Below are 22,081 nucleotides of genomic sequence, written 5' to 3'. Positions count from 1 at the left end.
TTATTTTTGACCATGCTGTGTGGCTTGTGGGATCTCAGTTCCCCAATTAGGGATTGAACCCCGGAATCCCACAGTAGTGAAAACCCTGGAATTCTAACCACTAGACCACCAGGGAACTTCCTGTTTTTCATTTTAAAATCAACTTTATTGAAGTAGAATTTACATGCAATCAAATGCACTCCCTTATAAGTCATATAGTCTGATGAGTTTTGACAAATAAGTACTCTTGTGTAACTGCCAAGACATAGACTGTTTCCATTCACCCCCAAATCTCCTCCCTGATTTTTTTTGCAGTCAATTCCCCTCCACCCTGCTACAATTTTGTGTGGACCGAATGAATCTTTAATTCAAGGGGACGGCCCTATGCTGCGAGGGGAGTTATTCACATGCTTACAGTGTCTTTCCTCTTTCACAAGCTCGTTTGTCTCACAGGGGAGGTCATGGGTGCTCAGAAGGTCTAGGTGATGACACACGACAGAAGGTCTCCAAAGCCAAGAGGGAGAGCTCCTGGGCTAGGGGCCTGACCCTGGGAAGTTTGTGGGTGTTTGGGGCTCACAGGCCTGTTTGCACCACAGAGGCTGGCAAAAGGCTGGCTCGTGGCCCCACCTTTACCCCAACTGGTCCAGGCCTCCTGGGTGTTCAGATGTCAGATGCCTTGATCTACCCACCTCTCAGGTTAGAGCAGGCCTTTCCAGTGTCTACAGTTTGGGTCATGGGAAAAAGAAAATGAGCCTAGTAGTATCATTTGCTTCTGGTGGCTCAAAGAGAAGTCAGCGTGTCTGCAGACTTGGCCTCTGTCTGGGTTCTGGCTCCGCCTTACTGTGTGACCTTGGCAAGTCACTTTCCCTCTCTGGGCCTCAGTTTCCATCTCTGTAGAAGGATACTAATCATCTCTGCCAGCTTGACTTCAGCTTCACCTCATAGTTCTCTGCTGCGTGAATACATCCTGCTCTTCAAAGACTGTGCTTCTGCCCATGCTATCCCCACTCCCTGGAATGCTATTCCTTAGGATCTCCTGTCAAAATTCTCATTCTTCCAGCTCGTAGTTCTGGTACTACTCCTTCTGCGATCTTCCTCAAGACAGAATGCACTGTTCCTTCCTCAAGCTTCTCTATGCTCTCAAGGGCAGGGACTGTGACGAATAATAGAATGGTGGGTTCTGTTTACTGAGATGACCCAACCTTGCCAGGTGCTGTCTAGTCACTCTGTTATCTCATTTAATCCTCACAACAAAGCATCATTATTCTCAGTGGACGGATGAGGAAACTGAGGTTCTCAATACTGCCACATGTCCTGGGGCCCAGAGCAGGTAGGACAGCTTGCATCCTCTCTTTTCATCCCCAGCATCTTGTAGAGAGCCGAGCCAGCAGGTGTTTATCACCTACCGCATGAAGAGTGCCCTGTGTCCCATTAGTCAACTTCAAACCTATGTTGGCGTTGACGGGTCAGAAGCACCGTGCTCAGCAATGTTCACTTTGATTATCATCGCTTTCTGCCTATGTCACAGTTGCAGTCAGAGCTGTCCAATTACAGGCTGGGGCACACAGAGAAGTGGCTAAGTACTCAGTCATTGGGGAAAGCAAGCAAAAACGGGACGACCCCTAGGATGCAGTACAGGAGGTCTGAACATCAGCAGCCAAGGATGGCTTTTGCTACCCCAGTCCATTATCTGGGGGGGTCCCAGGGGTTAACCCGGCTCCCCTACCAGCTTGGGGGACAGTGGGGTAGAATTGAAACACATTCTCCTGGTACCTGTGACCCAACTATGTCCAGCCCCCAAACTCCATGCTGGTCCATGGGTTTTGAATCTGCATCTTTTACAATCTGTTCTTTTTTTTTTTTCTATTCCTGACTTGTCCTGTCCCACAAGCCACCTCCAAAGTGAAATACCCACATGCGGAGCCCGAGGAATGCGCGCCTGGCCTTTGAGTCGGAGCTCTCCTCGCTACCTCCCTTTTCCTTGCACTGTTGTGCAAGACGGGCGGGTACACCTTCTGGGGCAGGTCGGATCAAGGCCAAGGAACTTCCTGAGAACTGGTAGTCGCGGGCGGGGCTGGGGGCAGGGGAGCAGGGGCGGGAGGAGTGCTCTTGGGCGTCGCCTACCGGTCCCCCACGTCCTTCTGGTGTGGCTCTCTTCCCAAGGGGGTCGGGGAAGGTGGGGGGCGTTGACACCCAGGCTGGAACCCCGCAGGCACCCCCGTTCTTTCAGACGTCCCCCCACCAGCGCCATCTCTTTCTTCGTTTCGGTCACGGTCCGGTGCGCCCCGCTCCTCGTCTCCCCCATCGGCCTCGCTTTCTCCGACCTCCTCTTTGTTTCTGTCTTGCAGGCGGTCCTTGCATCCCCGGGCCCCTGCCCCGCCCGCTCGCCAGCCACCAAGGAGGGGGCGGGGCTCGAGTCTGGGGGCGTGGCCTGGCGGGGCGGGGCTGGGCTGGGCGGGGCCGCGGGCTGGGGCGCAAGGCGGAGGCGGCCAGCTAGTGGACCGACGCTACTGGAGCCGGAGCGCTAGCCGGGTAGAGGCCGCAGCCAGGGGCGGCGGGAGCAGGGCGGGCCGGCTCCATGGCGCCAGCGGCGCCTGTTTGAGCAGCGCAGGCAGCGGCAGGCGGCGGCCGGATTGGGCCGCGCGGCTCCTCCTCATCATGGGGGACGTGCTGTCCACGCACCTGGACGACGCCCGGCGTCAGCACATCGCAGGTGAGTCCGGCGCCGCGCAGCTTGCTTCGGGGGTCCGGCGGGGAGCCCCGGCCACGCCCCCATCCCGGCCTGCCTGCTGGGGTCTGCGGAGAGTCAGGCCCCGGGCAGGGCGGGAGTGGCCCAGGGCCAAGACCTGTTGTCCAAGCTTGTTTCTCCTACGTCTGGGTGCCCCTTCCTGGCTCCTTCTGAGCTCGCCCTTCCCCCTCCCGAGGGGACTCGAACTTCCACCCACCCCTGGGAGCCGCCGGGTCTCTGGATTCCCGGACACAGTCCCGCAGTCTGAGCTGTGGAAGAGGGCTGCAGCCTCCCCGCTTCACCTTGGGTATCTCTGCCCGGAAGCGGTCCGGGCCCACTCGGCCAGCTTGTCCTGACCTTCCCTGACTGTCCCAGGCCCCGGCTTGCTCTGGCTCCAGACCCAGTACACGTGGCCGAGGCTTCCAAGGGATTGGCCCATCAGGGTCTGAGCCTGAGCCTGGGGAGTGGGCCTAGGAGAGATGGGGTGCACAGGAGGGGTGGGTCAGATACCCCTGTCCCTGGCCTCCGGCACAGCTGGGTGCTTCCGCGGGCAGCTTGTTTAGGGGGCTGGTTAAGGCCAGAGCCCAGTCTCCTCAGCCCCCTCCTTCAACCGCATCTGCTCCCAGCCCTGCACAGTGGCCGCTTCTCTGAGGGGCAGCTGCCCTCTTCCTCCCTGGGAAAGCACAGAGAGTGCTGTAGGGTGCTGCGCTCCTCCTTCCCTAAACCCCAGGAATGGAGAGACAGGGTAAGATCCTCAAGCTGCCTGGGAAACTCAGTTCTGGGGGAGGCTGCCAGGGGGGAATCCCAGCGTCTGTTTCCCATCTGGGATCTCTTGGACAAGTCTCTTAATGCCCTTAGTTTCCCCCTCTTCGAAATGGGGTGAATACTTTCTTGCTTATTAATCGATTTAAGTGAGCTAATTCACATGGCTTACTTAACACAGCTCTGGCATAGGGGAGACCCCAGTGTGTGGGATGCTGGTCCACGTACGATGGTGGGGGGCAGTCTATGAGAAGGGAGCCTGTTGCTCTTGGCTGAACTTGCCTTTCTCTGTCCGGAAGACCTAGCACACTGTGTCTGCCTACACTTATGATGTGTCCTGCCACCCTGTAGAGTTTCAGCAGCTGTGTTCTGCCCACTCAGACCTCTGGAGAACAGGAACCAGGGGTCTCCCAATGCTGTGTCCCCGCCCTTGGCTGGACACAAAGATTTGTCCTGTGACTGGGGTCCTGGGCCCACGGCCGGAGATCCCCTTTTGTGCCAGGCCTGGGGCTGGCCCAACGGTGAGGGTGATGTAGAAGTGAGTCAGACCCTCTCTAGCATCAGACCAGCAGGGGGTTAAGTCCTGGAACACTTGTTTGTAGGACAGGCCTGGACTCTGGGAGGAGGAAGGCTGGGGCGGAGTCTTCCTGTCCCCTCCCTGTTGGTGGCAGCCTCCTGGGGCTCTGTAACAGTCCATCCATTCACGACCTCCTCTTGGGGCCCTCTCACCCCCGCCTGGGTGGGGTGTGCTGCGCCTTCTTTGGGGGGGCGTTTCCCTCCCTCCCCCCACACCCAGCTCTGGCTCTACCCCCTTCCTGCCTCCTGGGCTGAGAACTGCCACCTTGAAGGGGAGGAGACGGAGGCCACAAAAGGTGAAGTGTCCTCTCCTGGGCAGGCTTGGGTTTGCTTTGTGGATACCAGGCTGGGTGGAAGAAGGCTGGGCCCACTCAGAGCCTGCTGGCCTCTTTCTTCTCAAAACTTCAGTGCTGTTAATAGCCCTCTTCAGATGCCTCAAATTCCTGGTCCAGGCTCACCTGAGGGGGCTCCTGCAGTACCAGGTGGGAGGGGAGGCAGCCAGCAAGCCTCCAGCCCCCCTCCCACGGGAGGGGGCTGCCTGGGAAATCTCTGGGGAGATTGTCGCATCCTCCTTGCCCCTCCCACGGAGCAGCCAGGGCAGCGGGGCATTTTCCTGCAGGACAATTAAAATTCCAGAGCCCTCCCCCTCCGGCCCAGGGCTGCCCTGTAAAGAAGTCAGCTGTGCTCTGATTTCCGAGGCTCCATTCCTGTTCAGGTTCTGTGGCTTGGCTGGTGGCTCCCGGGGCTCCTTGCGCACCCCGAGCAGGTGAGTTCCAGCCTGCAAGTCCTGGCAGGGGTCAGGCGCGCTCCTGCCCATGGTGCCGGTTTTTTTTTTTTTGCTGTCATGGCACCTTTCATCCTGGAATCTCAAAGCTCCTGGCAAGCAGGGGCTTGTTCTCACACCGGCGGCCCCATGTGGCTGGTGGCAGGATGAGCTTCTCCTTCGTTCGTAGGGGAGTTTGCACAGAGGAAGAACCCTGGCCAGGGAGCCAGGAGGCCTGTGTAACCTCAGGCAGCCACTTGCTCTTACTCTCTCGGGGTCTCAGTTTCCTGCTGTGACCGAACCAGTGTGCTCCCTGAGGGCCAAAGTCGCTTCCGGGTGTGAGGGCCTTGTTGTTCAGTTGCTAAGTCGCGTTTGACTCTTGCTATCCCATGGACTGCAGGCTTCCCTGTCCTTCACTGTCTCCTGGAGTTTGCTCAAACCCATGTCCATTGAGTTGGTGATGCCATCCAACCATCTCATCCTCTGCTGCCCCCTTCTCCTCCGAACCACCTGCAATGTTTCCCACACACCTCAGACTTGAGGCAGCTCAGGGTCTCCTAAATCTCAATTTTCTTATCTGTAAAATGGGAATAATGACATCATGCAGGTCTGAAACTTAGCCCAGTGCTTGGGACACAGTAAGTGCTTAGCAAACATCTGCCTTTGTTATTGAGATGGTTCTTTATTCTCTGTTTCTGAAAGGGGTCCAGTGTTTGAGTTTAAAGGGAGCAGTTATAGCTGTGGTTAAGGGCTTGTCCAGGGTCCGGGGTCAAGGTTGATGCTGGTTTCCTGGATGTAAGAGTCCACCTGGCTTTTGGGAACCTGGATTGCCTTCTGCATTGGCATATGTGTGAGATGGACATGGGTTCTCTGGAGGGGGTCCGGACGGCAGTGAGTGATGGACCCATATGACAAGGAAGGAACTAGGACGTGAAGAGATGGGGGGTTAGGCCAGCTCATAGCTTCTACCTGGTGCAGAGGCCAGGATAAGTGTGGGCTTGCTGGTGGCTCCTGTCAGCGCTGTAAGAGGGGTTCTTTGCATATGGTCTGAGCCACATAAACCAAGATGGGACAGGTGAGGAAGTGAGCTCACTGTTGCTCAAGGTATACAAGTAGAGGGTTAGGTGCTGCATTCATGGCAGGAAACCTGGCCCTGCCTGGCATGGAATAGTGGGGGATGGGAGGGGGGCTTCTGCCTCAGGGATGGCCTTAAAGGACTCGACTGTTGCTCTGGAAATTCTGTTGACCAGGATGAAATTGTGGTGGTCAAGGAACTACCTCCCCGCCACTGCCTACATCCACACAGTGCCCTGAGGTTTATCACCTGAGAGGGCTCCTGCCGAAGTTTGCCAGTGCCTGCCCGCTTCCCTTCTGCCGGCCTCACCTTTCCCGTTGCTAATTCTTTTATTAAATAGCAGCTTTATTGAAACGCAATTCACCTGCCAGCCAGTTTGCCCACTGAAAGTGGACCAATCAATGGTTTTCTGTATATTCAGAGTCAAGCAACCATCCCCACGATCAATTCAGAACCTTAGGTCACCCATGAAAGAAACTTTCTACCTGTGAGTCGCCACCCCACCCTCCTTGCTTCTCCTCCAATCCTTCCCAATTCTAGGCAACCACTGTTCGTGTTGCGTGATTGCAAAAGTAAGGCACACACAGACAATTTGGGAGTGGAGAAGTGAAAAAAAATGAGAGCTGCTCCACGTTCAATCCCTCTCCCCAGAAGAAACCCCTCCAGATTGGTGTGTCCAGGTCTCCAAACGCCCATGGTTATGTACATACACATTTAGCTCTGTTTACAAAAAGAGGTCCCAGGGTATATTTCTGTGGTTTGACTTTTCTCCCCACCTCAGTATATTGTGAGCATCTTTCCATGTCAGAACACGAGCCTGCCTCCTCCTTCTGATGGTGGGTTTCCTTTTGTGCACGGCGCGGTTTGCTTACCCAGACCCCTGTCAACCAATGTGGGGTTGTTTCCAGTGTTTTGCTAGTAACCATGGTGCTGCCCGAACTGCCTTGCATGCATCCTGAGCCAGGTTCCCCTATCAGAGCGGTCTCAAAACGAAAGCACCTGGGTCATGTTTTGATGGATTAATGCAGAGCCTCTGAAAAGGCGCTCTCCTGACAGCACGTGGTACTTCAGTCCCAAGGATTATCACCCTTTTGGACCATCAGATATGAGAAAAGGGGTATCTTTTTAATTTATTGAACAAAGTAATGAATATCTTTTGTTTGTTTGTTTTCTGAACTGATTTTAAAAGCCTGCCTTTCCTCCTTGGGCCGTGGTTGTGCCTCCCAGGAGTTTAGTGGTGGGGGCTGCGCCTGTCCAGGTGTGTGGCATCCTGATGCTGCCCCGGCTTTACAGGGAGACCACCAGGCTGGCCGGAAGCAGTGTGCCACCTCCCACCCCCCAACCCCTCCCTCTGCCTCAGCTGCTGCCCTTAGCTTAGGTCTGGGTCAGCCCCTGGAGGTGAGGCGTCTGGGGAGATTCTGCCCTGCTCTTGTGTCGTCTTACATAATGTGCTTTTGTTGGCGTTGACCCTGCCCTCCCCCCTCTCCCCAGCCTCCACTCTGTTCCTTTCCCACCGCTGGGGCCCAAGCTCCCGCCTCGCCTGCTCAGAGCTGCCTCCCACCTCACCCCTCCATCCTTCCCACACATGCTGCCAAAGAGCCTTTCTGGACCCAAACTGGGCTGTGGGCCTCCCTCCCCGCCGCCTGAGGAATGAGGTTTAGAGACAAAACTAGAAGGATCAGTCACCACCATCCTGCAAGAATTCATTCTTTAGTGGTATTTCCCTTCTGTGCTTATTGTTACACACTCTCGAGACCGTGACTCAATTCGTGCCTTGCTCCTTGCGCTAAACGATGTATAATAAACATCTCTCCCCAGTCATCAGAACCTCCCTGGAAGCATTCTCCAAAACTCCATCTTGTTCTGCCCAAGGCCATCTGTGCAGACGTTTTTCTTAGCCTTTTCCCCTAAGGCAGGACATCGCCAGGCTCCCCTGTGACCAAATAGGTGGTTTTCAGGGGCAAACTGAGTCACTGTTTGTCTCCTTTCCTGCTCCAGTCAGCTTCCCTGCTGAAGAGAGACTCATCCACTTGCCCTCCCCTCCCCCAGTCCACAGCCTGCTCCCACCAGCCTGGGCATTTCAAGGGAGGTCCATTCCTGGGAGCCCCCCTGATGCCTCTAAGCATCTTTTCTTGGGAGTGGGCTCAAAGGGGCTGCCGGTGAACTGGGGTGGGGGGACACGGACTGATGTCCATGGCATCTGGGTGTGACTGGCCGTATATGTCCTGCTGCTTCTCTTGAGGGCAGTCCACTGATTTGTCTCCTGCCAGAGGATGAGAAGATAGAGGAAGGAGGGGCCGCTCCTAACCTGTCCGCTTAGTCCTTGTTTAACTGAGCACTTATTCTGTGCCAAGCCTTCCTTTGTCTCTTTGAATCTACACCCTCCACCTCCCTTCCCAGCATCTTACTGGCCGTGGTTGGGAGCACAGGGACAGAGAAAGTCAGTGGCCAGCGAGACAGCATGGAAAAGGGCCCAGAGAGAGGCAGGCGCTGGGGAGAAGGGGGCTGGAAAGGGAGGAGCTGAGTGGGAAGAGCGGCATGTGTCAGAGGCCCCCCTCCGGTCATTACTCAGCCCCGACTCAAGTCTGTCTTTGGCCAGTCCTGCCCTCCAGCCGGCGCCCCCTCCTCCTCCGCAGACCAAGCTCATGACTCACTCCAGCCCGGGTCTCCTCCTCGCAGCATCCTTCTGCGGTCGCAGAAATTCCTCAGCTGCTTTTCCTTCCCCTGCCCCGCCCCCACCCACTTCCCTGCCTGCGGAAGAAGGGTTTTCTGAAGACGGTGCCTGGCAGCGTTGGAAGCAAAGATGGAGGTTTCACACCCTCGAGGGTGGAGCAGAGCCATGCCCCCGCTTCCCGGTCGGATCCTGGGGCCTGAGTCACGGAAACCCTGCAATCTTTCTGATCACACCGATTTTTCAAACTGGAAGAACAGGAAGTGCCCATCTCTCCAGGGCCCCTGGTTCCACCCCCACCCTGGGAACCATCTCAGTGTATAGTGTTGATGTGCTTGGGTGGAAGGACCTACCTGGTGACACAGCGGATGGTAAGACAGAAAGAAGCAGGGAGTCCTGGGCAAGGCTGCGCAGGCAGACGGCTTGGGTTCGAGCCTGAGCTTTGGCACCCGATGGCAGGTTGGCTACCCTCTCTGAGCCTCCCTGTCTCCCTTCTGTAAAAGAGCAACGTTGAGGGTGCGGGTTTCTCAGGGTGTAGAATCAAGAGTGACAGCCCCTGCCCGGCGCAGCCCGGGGCTGGTGAGCCATGAGAACACAGCACGTGGTAGCTCTGATGACTGACACTTCCCGGACAGACATGGGCCGGGTCTGTCCTGCAGCCTCCGGCCCCCAGGCCCCTGCCATATGCTTCAGGAAGTTGGCACGCCCCAGGTTCAGGAGCCCCCAGACTCTGGCCCTGGACAGCTGCAGCGGTCAGTAGGCACCTGGGGGTGGAGGACTGAGACAGGCTCTGAGTCTGCTGACACAGCAGAGTCAGTCAACAGCGTTGCCTGCGCTGTGCCCGATCTTGGGCAGGGCCCAGAGAATAAACAGGCAAAAGACAGATGGGAACATGCCCCCTTGCCTGGCCGTGTGTCCAGATTTATTTGCTTGGTCTGGGTTTCTGTTCACTGATTGCTCGTACGACTCTGACCAATGGCTCTGCCTCGCTCTGTGCCTTTTCTATCCATCTGTGACCCCAAGACCAGGATCTACTTATGGGCATTCTCTGCCTCTGAAAATCCTTTCCGTGTGGTCGTGAGATGCCTCCTAAAGGCAGGGCTGGGTGGGTTTGGATGTTAGAAGTTGAAGGGGAGGGTCCCCATCTGTGTATCTGTGAGACCCCACAGGTTCTGCAGTGGGCTCTGGCCCCAGACACTCTTGGTCATTCTTTTATTCATTCACTCGATAGTTATTGATCTCCTACTGTGTGCCAGGCACTGTGCTGGATACCAGGGGCATACTGTGTCCCAAGCTCTTCCACGGCCCCTGCCCATGTGGCACTGCCTGGCTGGCTGCCCGCCCCTCTGCAGGGTGAGGGGTATCCTCAGGGGGGCAGACCTTCAGTGGGAAAGTGTGAGGGGTGACTGGTCCAGGGGGTGAGGAGGGATGGGGTGAAGAGGAGGGAGCCACAGGGGCTGGCCTTAAAGAAGAGGGCACCCTGTCCTGAGTGTCCTGGGGAGGCCTAGGAGGGTGGGTGAGAGGAGGAGGAGAGCCCAGTGGTGAGAGGGGTCCAAAGCAGTATGGATGGGGTAGAGTCAGGGTACATATGTGTGTGTGTGTGTGTGTGTGTGTGTGTGTATTTGACTCTGTGTGTATGTGTATGTGGGGTGATGGGGCAACAAGCCTTGGTGATGGTGATGTGTGAAGTTGGGAAGACCTGGTGCCAGTTCTTGGTCCTGTGGGATTGATGGACCCCATCAATTTGTTTTGGGCTTCCCCAGTGGCTCAGCAGTAAAGAATCTGTCTACAGTGCAGAAGACGCAGTAGATGGGTTTGATCCCTTGGTGGGAAAGATCCCCTGGAGGAGGGCATGGCAACCCACTCCAGTATTCTTGCCTGGAGAATCCCATGGACAGAGGAGCCTGGCGGGCTCTAGTCCATAGCATCATAAAGAGTCGGACATGACTGAAGCGACTAGCACATAGGTTTTATTGAGGTAATCAGTGGTCCTGTAACCCTGCTTATCATTCCCCTGATGATGGGAGACTCACTCCCTTTGTCAGCAACTCTGTGTATGAGACCTTTTCTTCCAGGGGCAGAGTGGGAAGAGGTCTGGGCCTGGATTCTGAGGACCTGACTTTGAGATCTTGTCTCAGTGGCCCTGTCATTTGGCAGATGGTGTCCCTTCTCCGGACCTCAGGTTCCTTATCTGTCGAGTGGGTCTGCGGTAGCCTAGACGTGCTAGATTGTTGCGAGGCATCAATGGGATGATGTCCCATTGTCACCAGTCCTTCCTGTTGTGTATCGTCTGTGACAGGATGTTGGTTGAGGGAGTCCCTCCTCTCAGGAATCAAAAGTGCAGGGCGTGGGCCAGGGTGCTGGGGCCAGGGTCCACATGCAGGGCCAGGAACTCCAGTGGGTAACTGGGCACGCAGGAGGAGCAGAGGAAGAGTGAATTGTGGTTTGGGGACTTCCTTGGAGTTCCAGTGACTAAGACTCCGTACTAGCAATACAGGGGGGTCCAGATTCGATCCCAGGTCAGGGAACTAGACCCCACGTGCCACAGCTAAAGAGGCCACATGCCTCTGCAATGAGGATTGACGCTCCCATGTCCTGTAACTAAGACCCGGTGCATGGATATACATAAATATATATTTTTTTTAAAGATTAAAAAAAAAAGAATGAATTGTGGTTCAGAAAGTGTGAACCCCACTTCCACACCCACACATCTGTGGCCACGCCGGCCACAGCTGCTGTCCCTCCTTCCCATGCCCCACGCCGAATGGAGCTGTTTTGTGTCCAGCCAAATTTGTTAAGCCAGAATCTTCTAGAACAGGAGTCCCTTGGGCCAGAAGCTACTCACCCTCTTGTGCTTAACCCGCCTCTAATCCTTCCCACGTGCCAGGAGCCATTTACAGGTGCAGGCTGGGAGGCGAGAGCCTGAGGGCTGGTGCCAGGTGACCTTTGGCAAGTCCTGTCTGGCCCCCCTTTGCCAATCTGTGCAGCCGGGCACGAGCACAGTCTCTAGTGGCTTCCTGGCTCTGACCTCGTGGGAGCCTGTGGGCCTTGGGCTGTGTTGAAGGCAGGTGCCTAGCAATTATTTAGTGCATAATGCCATCTTGCTGTGGAGCGACGTGCCGCCTTTGAGAACTGTCCTGTGCCAGTAGAAGGGATGAAGCAGGGACACGAGCCCTGATCTCATGGGCCTCATGCCATCCAAGAAGCTTCCATCAAGCTGAAGGCAGTGTGGTTTGTGTTACAAAGACACTGGGTCTTTATGTTTCCAAAGTGCATGTTGGTTTTAAACTTTGGTCAGCCCAACTCAAGAGGCAACGTGTCCGGCCTTGACAAGGAGGCAACTGGCTTCTGCCCCAGAAAGCCCCGTGGCCTTGGGCAGGTTTCCCATCATAAAATGGGAAGGTGATCCCTGCGACGATTCTGGAAGGCAGTTGTTCCTGGCATGTGGAACCCGCTGGGTACATGGCAGCCCCCTTTTGGCTGAGTCCTGGGGGAGGAGTGGTGTCCTTAGCCTGCCTGGGAATTCAGGAGTGATGGGACCTCTAGAGGGGAGTGCACTGACAGCCGCACTTCTGTTTCCATTTTAGCTTTTGCTTTTTTGTTTGTGTTTTTGGAAGTGTTCCCTGGAGGTGCGGGTGGAAAGGGGAGAAAAGAGAAACTGGACTGAAGCTTTGGGGAGTCCGGGCTCTGCTGGGCTGCAGAGCCGAGGTTAGCGTGGAAGAGGTGCTTGCGGTTTGCTTGTGGTCTGGGCTGCTGGGCCACAGCGCCCCACTTGCCCGTGTTTGGAGCTTGCCGACGGGCGCCGCTCTCCTTTCTCTGGCCCAGTCCCTCCTCCCTCGAACCAGGAAGGCTCCTTTGCGGTCATCCGACCAGTTCCCTCCTCCGTTTTCGTAACTGAGTAAACTGAGGCTCGGAAGGAGGAGAGAGACATTCCCAGGGTCTCAGAGGACAGGAACCCGCAGCCCATTCCATTCCTGTACGCCCCAGACAGCAAAGACGAGTCAGGAAGGAGCTATGGGCCTGGGTGGGGCCGCGAAGGTTATAATTTTGAACACAGAGTAAACAAACAAGCCCTCCGTGAGAGAAGCGGCCCTGTGCTGGCCTCCCAGATAGGCCTGTCCACACGCAGACAGCGAGGTGTTGTGGAGGATTAAAAAAAGCCAAGCTCCCTTCCCCTCCACCCCCGCTGCCATATTTTAAGCTGCCAGGAAGAGGAAGGGGGAGAGGCCGGACCCCCTGGGACAACCACTGCTCCAGCCGAGGGCACGCTCTGCAGTGTTGGCTCTCTGTGCGGCTTTCAGCAGGACACTCTCCCTCTCTGGGCCTCAGTTACCCCCTCTCTAAAATGGGGGTGACCCCTCTCTCAAGGAGAGGGAGGGCCGCAGGGTGATTTGTGCCGAGTGACTGAACACAGTGAGCCCTTTCTCTCTCCCTGGCCTGAGTCTTTGTGGCCGGAGGCGAGGCCCCTCTTGGGGCGGCAGGGTGACTTTCTCAGGCTGGCCTGCTCCTCCTGGGAGACAAACCTCCACTCTGGGTCAGGCTGTCGCTGGCTGCCCAGCTCAGCTTTCCTGTTTTCCTGTTGAGATGGTGGCAGAATTTGGGAGGAACTGCTTCTGGGGGCCTCCCCCCGCAGGCAGAGGGGCTGGGCTACGGTCGGGCCTGGACACCCTGCCTCCCCGAGTGGGGGCCCAGGAGACTTCCTATATGGGGAGGGGGCAGAGCCCCTCCGCTCCCCTCCCCTCTTCCTGAGTACCCCCACTGTGGCTTCTGAGAGTCCAGCGCTGTGGGCGGGAGTTTGGCGGGCGTGGCCTCGGCCTTGGGCCTCAGCTTACCCCGTGGTTCAGTGAAGGAGATGGATAAGAGTCTCTGGAGGGCCCACTGGGCCAAGTTCTAGACCTGGAGAGGCCCTGGAGGACCCACAGACTAAGCGCACAGCCAGGAGCACTGTTCCCTGGGGCTACTCTCAATGGCTGCGTTGGGGCCTCCTCTGGGCGCGTCCCCAGGGTTCTTGCCGGTGACATGAGCACCACGAGGTGGACAGTGTGGCCTCACAGGACAGAGCTGGCTCTACCAGCTGCTAGAACAGTTACTGTAGCTCTTGATGCCTTGGTTTCCCCAGCTGTAAAATGGGAATGATAATACCACTTCACTCATTAGCTATGATTTAATAATATAAAGGATAATTTGCATTATGTGCATTGATCAGTTATGTTTATGCATATTTAACACAGTGCTGGGCATAGTGAATGCTCAATAATCAATAGCTATTATTGACATTTGTTAGTTTAAATTAATTGCTTAGCAGTGAGTGAATGAGGAAATGTCCTGCAAGGTCTCCATCTCAAAGCACGAGATGTTATTTGGACCTGAAGTTATTTGGAAGGAGGATCTGGTGGGTGCCAAGAGTGGGGTAAGAGGGTGGGGCAGATGTGGGCAGGGTCAGGGCCCTGGCTGGTTCTGACTTCCCCTTGGCCTGTCTGGAAGGAGGGTTTGCCTTCTACCTCGTGTCTGAGACCGCAGGCCTGGAGCGCGTGCAGCCGTACACACAGCTTCCTTCCTCCCGTTGTGTATTCCTCTCCATCTGACTCACTGGCTTTGAGTCTTTTGTTCTTGTCCATGAGCCCCAGGGGTGAGGCCTGGAGAGGCAGGGCCCAGGCACTCACTCTAGGATGGGCTGACCCTCCCCCAGCTCCTGACCGCTCTGTGCTCTGGGCCTCCAGGACTGAGCCCTGGTGTGACAGGTGGGGGACGCAACCCCTGGGTCCTGGTGCCCCTGACTCACTGTGTGGCCGACACTGGAGCACAGCTTTACCCCTTGAGGATCCACTGTATGCTTGGTACCCAAACCAAGCATGTCTGGGCCCTGCCCACCTAGAGCTCAAGGCTCCGCTGGAGAGATGCAGCATATAAGTGCTTACCAGCCAGTCATTAATTAAATAATTATCAGAGGGTGCATCGTGATGAGATGACCGCGCTCTTAGAGAACTCGCCTGCGTGGGCCCTGGAGGTGCTTGTCTGAGGGCTCTCTTGGCAATAACTGTCGCTGGCTGCCCAGCTCAGCTTTCCTGTTTTCCTGTTGAGATGGTGGCAGAATTTGGGAGGAACTGCTTCTGGGAGCCTGCCCTGTGGGCAGAGGGGCAGAGGCCCAGGGACTCACCCAGGGTCCCTCAAGCGACTCAAGTCCCTTCCCCTTTTGGTGTCTCAGTTCCTGGTCAGAAAAATGGACCCTTCCAGGACGGGTACTGTGGCAGGCTGGGGTCCTGCCACTGACCCCACCCAGGGCTTGGGTGGTCATCTGGGTTTTAGAACAATGACCATCGGCATTGGGTGCTTCTGTAGGCTGGGTGGGGAGGGGCTGCCCAGGGCGGGTGGTCCTCACCATCCCCCACCACCAGTGGGAGTGATGGCAGAAAGGTGGCAGAAGCCCCTGGTGAATCCGCCTGGCCAGTCCACACCCCGAATTTACCTGAATGCAACCAGATGGTTACATTACAGCTGGGTTACAACAGAAAAAAAAAAAAAAAAAAAGGAGGGAAACAATCTCTGAAAGAAAGTGAAAGTGTTCATCACTCCGTCATGTCCTACTCTTTGCAACCCCATGGACTGTAGAGCCCACCGGGCTCCTCTGTCCGTTGGGAGTCTCCAGGCAAGAATATTGGAGTGGGTTGCCATTCCCTTCTGCAGGGGATTTTCCCAACATAGGGATCAAACCAGGTCTTCTGCATTGCAGGCGGATTCTTTACTGTCTGAGCCACCAAGGAAGCTCAAAACAATGTCTATCAGTAGGTAATGTTCAATGGTGTAACATGTGGCCATTGAAAGTAAAGATGAGCCGGGTGTCTGCAAGTGCATACTAGGTCTGTGCAGGTGTAGGAAAAAAAAACGAAAGGAAATTCATCAGTGTGTTAATAGAGGTTTGGGGGTGGTGGTGGTGGTAGGATAATGGATTATTTAATTTTTTTCTTCCTTCTCTCTTGTTGTCTTTTGCATGGTTAATATACCAAATAAAAAAGAATAGCCTGTATTTTGGGGGAAAATTTGGCTGTCTTTTGGGGGAAAATTTTAGTCTTTTAACTCCAGAATCAGAGCCATCTTGGCCTAATGAGAGCCTCCATGGGGTGGTTGCAAAGCACAAGGTGGGCCTGGAGAAAGGGAGAGGGTAGAGAAGGTTCTGGAAGTTCTGGGGGTGGGGGGCAGAGAAGATTCTGGAAGTGCTAGGGGTGGGGAGTTGTTAAGCTGGGTCTCGAAGGTCAGGCTGGACTTTGGCCACCAGAGTTGGGGTACAGACAGGTGCCCATCTGTGGAGGGGAACAGGTGGACTGTAGCTAGAGAGAGGGGGCAGGAGCCCTCCTGGTGCATCCTTGAGAGCCTGGCAGGGGAATCGGGGGAAAGGAGCCCTTTCTCATCAACACTTCTTAGCTGGACTTTAACAAGAGGGTTTTATTTCTGCTACTCTGGGGAAGAACAGTGAAAGAATGTTAAAGTGAAGTTGCTCAGTCGTGTCCGACTCTTTGCGACTCCATGGACTGTAGCCTACCAGGCTCCTCCGTCCATGGAATTTTCCAGGCAAGAGTACTGGAGTTGGTTGCATTTCAGTAGCAAGTGTTAACTCTCTGTCTACCCTGGAGATACCTGTGGCCGGGGATGGATGAGTTGGGGTGGGGGAGGGGTTCAAGCTAGTGGTGGTGGATTAATTCCCCAGCAGAGTCTTTCTGCACCAGGCTATCCGCCTGCAGCATGTAGAAAGGCTCCAGAACATTCCATTATGGACCCAATAGCCTGCCTTTTAACTTGCTCAGCCAAACCCCTATTGCTGAACACGGGTTGTTTCTGTTTTCCACTGTTGTAAACAGTGCTCTGTTGGACAGCCTTAATCATTTCCATGGGATTAATCCATCGATCCCACCATTGTTCTCAGTGCCAGGTCGTGTGCGGGTCTTGGGGTGCTCGAGCTGGGGAGGCAGCTTCTCATCCTCACGGAGACCCTTTTCTGGGAGGAAGGACTCAGTATGGAACCCTAGCCAAGATTAGGGGTGGGGTAAAGGCCTCTCTGGGACCCCAGGGAGAAGTGACCCAGACTTGGAGGATCAGGGAAGGCTTGTTAGGAGAGGGGATGTCTAGGTGAGACCCAGGGGATGAAGGCAGAAGAGTCATAGGCAGAGGGTCATCTCTTCAGAGACCCAGAACTGAAAGAGTGCAAGCATTTGAGGGAACCGGAATTTCCCAGAAACTGGTGATTATTGCCATGGTTCCTGCTGGCCATGGCAGCAGCACCTCCACGGGCACTGCATTTTGGTGGTCATTTTTCAAAGTGCTGGGGCATCTGTCCCTCTGTAGGGCTGGGGTGTTCTCATGAAGGACACAGGAGCAGGGTGATGTGCCTGCCCCAGGCGACAGTCCTGCAGACACCCCCCTTACCCCCTCCCCAGCCCCCTCACCGCCCAGGCTCAAGGGCGGATCCTGCTCAGCTCCAGTTTCCCAGGCCCTGTGCAGGTGCTGTATCATTTGACAGAATCTGCCAGAAGAGGAAACTGAGGATCCGAGCTTAGGTGACAGCTCGGTTTGCGTGCCGGGGTGGTGACCTGGTCTCTGCTGATGTGTGACCTTGGACCGGCCCGGCTGGCTCCAGATGCAGCCTCACCTTTGTAGGAAGCATCCCACTGGGATGGGAGAGCCGCTGGCAAACACTCCTCCCGGGGCTGGGAAGGGTCTGTCCCCAGGCCTGAGCTGACTTTTCTGGAAAACCCCAACCTCTCCCTGTGCCTGAAGATGCCCGGGAGACCGAGTCGAGTGCTCTGGTGTCATCTCACAGTCAGGGACAAGATTTCTCTGTGCACAGTTGCCCTGCTTGGTGCTGGGGATCAGTCATGAATGAGACAGACAGGGTCCCTGTCCTCATGGGAGTAACAGACACCAGTTAATTGTCAAGACTGAGTTGTGCTGTTGACTCAAGGGGTTCTGCCCTGAATGAGGGTTGTGGCTGTCAGGGACAGTCACAGTTGGAGGAATGCTTTGAGGGTCCAGGGAGATGGAATCCAGCTCCTTCACTGGACGGATGAGGAGCTGGAGAGCCAGGGTCACCCGGCGGCAGTCAGGTGCCCAGACTCAGACCCCAGCGATCTAAAGCCTGCATCCCTACCTGGAACTCATGCTTAGAATCTATCATTACTGCCCAGGGAGAGATGGGCACCCCTTCCCCACTCATCTTCAAGGGACCCCTGGACAAGCAGACACAGAACATGGGCCTGTTGGCCGAGAGCAGAGTTTCCACAGGCGGGGGGCACGTTGGCACCTGGAATGAGGCATATGAGGTGGGGTCCTCTGGTGCCTGAGGAGACCTGCAGCTGCTGACCCCAGGGTGGGGCAGGACCCGTGTCCTCTGCTGGCTATGGGAGTCTTGTTATTTGAATAAACTTTCCATTTTCCATCTGCATGAAACCTCTCCATGCTGAGGGTTGCTGGCATTCCAGCCCAGGATTGGGTTTCCTTCTGGCTCAGCAGCAAAACTCATGAGTGAATTTTCAGAGTTGATCATCTTCCTTCTCCCTCCTCTCTCTTTCCCTGGGCTTGTCTCCCTTTGCGGGCCCCCACCCCACTTCCCACTGGACCCAGGGAGACAGCACAGCAGGCAGCTCTGTGTGTGTGTATGTGTGTGTGTGTGTGTGTGTGTGTGTGTGTAAGCGAGGGATAGAGTGATGGATAGGAGGATGGATGGATGGATGGTAGATAGGTGGAGCAGGGGAGAGGTCTGGGTCCCGAGGCAGCTAGGGAAGCAGCTTGGCTTGGACTTAGAGAAAAGGGTGGTGTCAGAGGGCATCAGCTGATGAAATGTGTGGGATGTGTGTCTGTGTTTAGCCCTTTTTCCGTTAGGCTTTGGCCACAGTAACTGGCACTTACTAGTGATTGCTTGTTATTAGAATGGTAGCTGGCATTCATTGGGCTCTTCCAACGGTCAGGCAGAGTGCTAGAAACACATTCTGAGGTAGTCCTCACAAGAGCTCTGTGAGGTGCATGCTATTCTTACCCCCATTTTATGGATAAAGAAACAGGTTTGGGAAGTTCACCGGCAGTTGCAGAGCTAGGTCTGTTTTTACTGCTAACCTGTCTCCTGGGACAGGATCTTCTCCGCAACCTCCTTGCCAACTGGCCATCGGACTCCTGCTTGTATGCCTCCAGGGACAGGGAGCTCCCTACTCTAATAGGGTCACCTGTCCCACCCCTGGGCACCTGAGATAGAAAGGCCCTTGTGGATCCTGTCTGCCATGGTGGGTCACTCAGAACAGGCTCCATGGGCATGGCTGTGCCTGACTTCCCATAGCATCGCTTTTCCCTGGGAATTTTCCAACCCTTTTGTTGTGGGAGATGAGCTGAGTTCCCCCTCCTTGCCTGTAGCAGCCCTTACCTGGTACTCAGGCCTTGACAGTGTCATTCGTCACACACCGAACAAGCCTGAGCAAATTTGATGCTGACGCCACAGAGGTATTTTCATTAGCATTGAGCTGGACGCCTTAGTCAGTTCAGTAAGACACAAAAGGAAAAACAGAGAGAGCGGTATGAACACGAGACGTATTCATTCAAAGCACTTTCCCAGCTAGCCTCGCCCGTAGCCTTGTCCACCTGTGAGTCCACCTGCGGGAAGCAGAGGCTCAGAGATACAGGGAGCTCAAGAAACCGCGTGGTGAGGAGCAGACGCACTGTGGTCCCCCACGGTCTGGTGGCTTGCGGTTTGTCGGTGTTTGCTTTCTGAATCTTCATTGATGTTTCTCTGTGCACTTCCCCTTTCTCCTTGCCTTTGATTTCCCTCCTGCCCCCACCCCCTCCCCCCTGGACCCAGGGATCCAGCCCTGCAGGCACGTGTGTGTGTGTGTGTGTGTGTGTGTGTGTGTGTGTGAGAGAGAGAGAGAGAGAGAGAGAGAGAGAGAGAGAGAGGGAGAGAGAGGGAGAGAGAGGGAGGCGGGAGGGATAGAGTGATGGATAAGAAGATAGATGGAATTTCCCTTTCTGAGTGGTTAACCTCTGAAGGCCCAGGGCCCAGAACGAGCGGACCCCAAGTGTGTCACCTTCCCATCCTCTGAGCGGCCTGCTGAGGGACCAGGTAGCTGCTATTTTGGTTCTGTTTTTCTGGTCCCCATTTCATGGCGTGAAACAGATCGCAGAAAACGGCTGGTAGCACAGGTGGACACACTGTGGGACCCCTGAGCTTGTGAAAGACCCCACTGCGCGCCTGACCACCCCCCTGCTGGCCACCTGCGCTCCGGCGGGTGCAAGTCCTCCTGTGGGTCGTTCAGGCGTCATCATTGACTGCACCGGCCCCCGTATGCTGAGGCTCTGGGGCTTCCCTCATTTCCCTGATCCTTATGAAAACCCGACCAGGTGGGTACTATTCTTCCTCCCACTTTACAGCCCAGAAAACTGCAATTCAGAGAGAATTAAGCCCCATGTCCAAAGTCCTACAGCTAGTGAGCCAGTGAGGTTAGTATTGGAACCAAGATTGAATTCCAGAACCTTGACACTACACTCTTCTGTGAAAGTGCCCTTCTTGACCTAGGAGGGTACTCACAGATGTGTGTGGAAAAGATGAATGTTTCGCTGAATGTGTGTCTGAATCTGTGCTTTCCCTGTGTCTTCTGCTTGGCATGCTCTCCCTGCCCAGCCGTCCTCCTTTGCCTCACCAGCACCCCTTCATGTCTCGGGGGCCACCTCCTCCTGGAAGTCTTCCCTGATTCTGCAGGCTGGGTTAGCCATCCCTCCTCTGGGTTCTTCTGTTACCCCCAGCCGGGGACTTACCGTGTCCCATTGTAGGTTTTGTTGACAGTCTGTCTTCTTTGGACAACGGGGACTGGGTGTGTCTGAGTCACTCCTGAATGCTCAGTGCCCTGTGGTTGCTGAATGAATGAATGAATGAGGACATGAAACCTTTCTCAGCCAGCACGATGGAACCCCGAGACCCTCACCTGTCCTTGGCTCTGCCCCCCGCCACCCTTTAGGTTGACCCTGAGCTGGTCGACAGAGGATGTGGACTGCTGCTTGGTGGCTGCAGGGAGGGGCTGGGTGGCGATGCTGGATGCCAGGCTGGTCGTGGAGGAAGGGCTCAGGCAGTGAGCTTTGCCTGGGCACCTCAGGGTCTTAACTCCAGTCTGGGCGCTAAGGGACAGTGGACCTGTGGCGGGCAGCTGCCAGTGCGAGGGTGCTGTGGCAGAGGGCCCTGGGTGCCTGGTCCAGCCTCAGCACTCTGAACTTTGGGCTGAGAGCAGGCATGTGTCGTGGGGCACCGTGGCCTCAGGGCAGTCGTGACCAATGGGCAGGCCCCAGGTTATAAGGGTTCAGGCTCCAGGGGGCATGGCGAGGAAGAAAAGAAGAGCATGGAGGCGAGGGATGCTGCTGAGAAGCCAGTAGGAACAGAGACTGGGCGGGTGGAGGTTAGTGTTTACAAAATCACCGTCATAGATGAGCTGCCTCTGTGCCCGGCCTGATGGCCACAGCTAATTATCCCCAGTCCACAGAGGAGAATACTGAGGCTCAGGCGAGTCCCCGGACCATTGGGTTAGGACTTGTCCCATGTCTGTCTGGCTCCCAAGCCAGGGCTCTCTCTGGGGCAGGAGGATGGGGGACGTGGAGCCGGATGGGCAGGGTGGGAGGTTGGTCCTCCAGGTGGCCTTTGACCTTCCTTTCCTCCCTCCGTGGCTCTGTTGGCCCGGGATGTGGCCTTGGCCGTGGCAGGTCTGGTGCAGGACACCAGACTGGGGAGCCCAATCCCAGACGTGCTCCCCGGAGTGGAAGGGGGCCCCCCTCCCTGTCCTGCCCTGGGTGGAGGGTGCTGCGGGGGCCCTGGGCGCCCCTTCTTCACCCGCCCGGCTTGGGTCTGTGTTCCCGGAGAGCAGGGACTCCTGGGTCTGGGCTCCCAGAACAAGCCACCAACTGTCGGGTGGTGCCCGCAGCCGACTCGGGGCTCTGCCAGGCGGCGAGGGAGGGGCCGGAGGGGATGAGAGAGCTTTTGTTTCCCTCTGTGTCAAGATGGGAATCGACTGCCTCCCACTGAGGTGGCCTCCTCCTCCTCGAGGTGGCAGGGCAGTCCCTGGTGGGCGGGTCTGCGCTCTGCCTTTCTGGGGTGGGAGGCACTTCTCTGGGCCTTCACTTCAGCCCCCTCCCCCGCTCCCAGCTCTGGTCTCCCAGCACACACACTCTCCCACCAGAAGACCTGCGTCGCTGAGCCGTGGTTAAATATTTGCTAAGTGAGAAGAGCTGTAAAGGCAGCTTTGTAAGCGCTCCTGGCCGGCTCCTTCTGGCCCGCCCCCCGCCGCTGCCTTGCCCCAAAGCTGCCTTCGTAATGGGAGACCCAGCTAGCCTCCTCCCCAGGCCTCCGGGGCCACCGTTTTGGCATCTGAAACCGGGTGACCTCCCACCAGGGGCTGTTCCTTTGGCACGTGTTTGTCGAGCACCCACCTGGCCCAGATATAAGCCTGGTGCTGGGTCTCTGTCTGTGTCGGGTGGTGATACAGCCATGACACTTGCAAAAAGCCCCCAGGA

General features: G+C 56.0%; 1 protein-coding gene and 1 long non-coding RNA gene across 2 annotated transcripts in view; one reads left to right on the top strand and one right to left on the bottom strand.

Annotated features, from left to right (window-relative positions):
- The first annotated feature begins 2,455 nt into the window (after positions 1 to 2,455).
- NIBAN2 (niban apoptosis regulator 2) overlaps positions 2,456 to 22,081 on the top strand; it is a 51,778-nt gene continuing 32,152 nt past the window's right edge. Inside the window, exon 1 of the mRNA XM_055541207.1 lies at positions 2,456 to 2,692. Within this exon, the coding sequence (XP_055397182.1) occupies positions 2,638 to 2,692 (55 nt within the window). The 5' untranslated portion in view covers positions 2,456 to 2,637. The remainder of the gene's footprint in view (positions 2,693 to 22,081) is intronic.
- Positions 13,502 to 20,442, bottom strand: LOC129623575 (uncharacterized). The gene is made up of 3 exons (XR_008700599.1): positions 20,342 to 20,442; positions 18,957 to 19,061; positions 13,502 to 13,673 (listed from the first exon to the last, which is right to left on the bottom strand). It is a non-coding gene; the product is annotated as an uncharacterized LOC129623575 (long non-coding RNA).

The sequence above is a fragment of the Bubalus kerabau genome, chromosome 11, assembly GCF_029407905.1.
Source record: "Bubalus kerabau isolate K-KA32 ecotype Philippines breed swamp buffalo chromosome 11, PCC_UOA_SB_1v2, whole genome shotgun sequence".
Taxonomy (NCBI): Eukaryota; Metazoa; Chordata; class Mammalia; order Artiodactyla; family Bovidae; genus Bubalus; species Bubalus kerabau.
The sequence above is the reverse complement of the archived record's forward strand: the minus strand, read 5'-3'. Positions and strand labels throughout refer to the sequence as shown.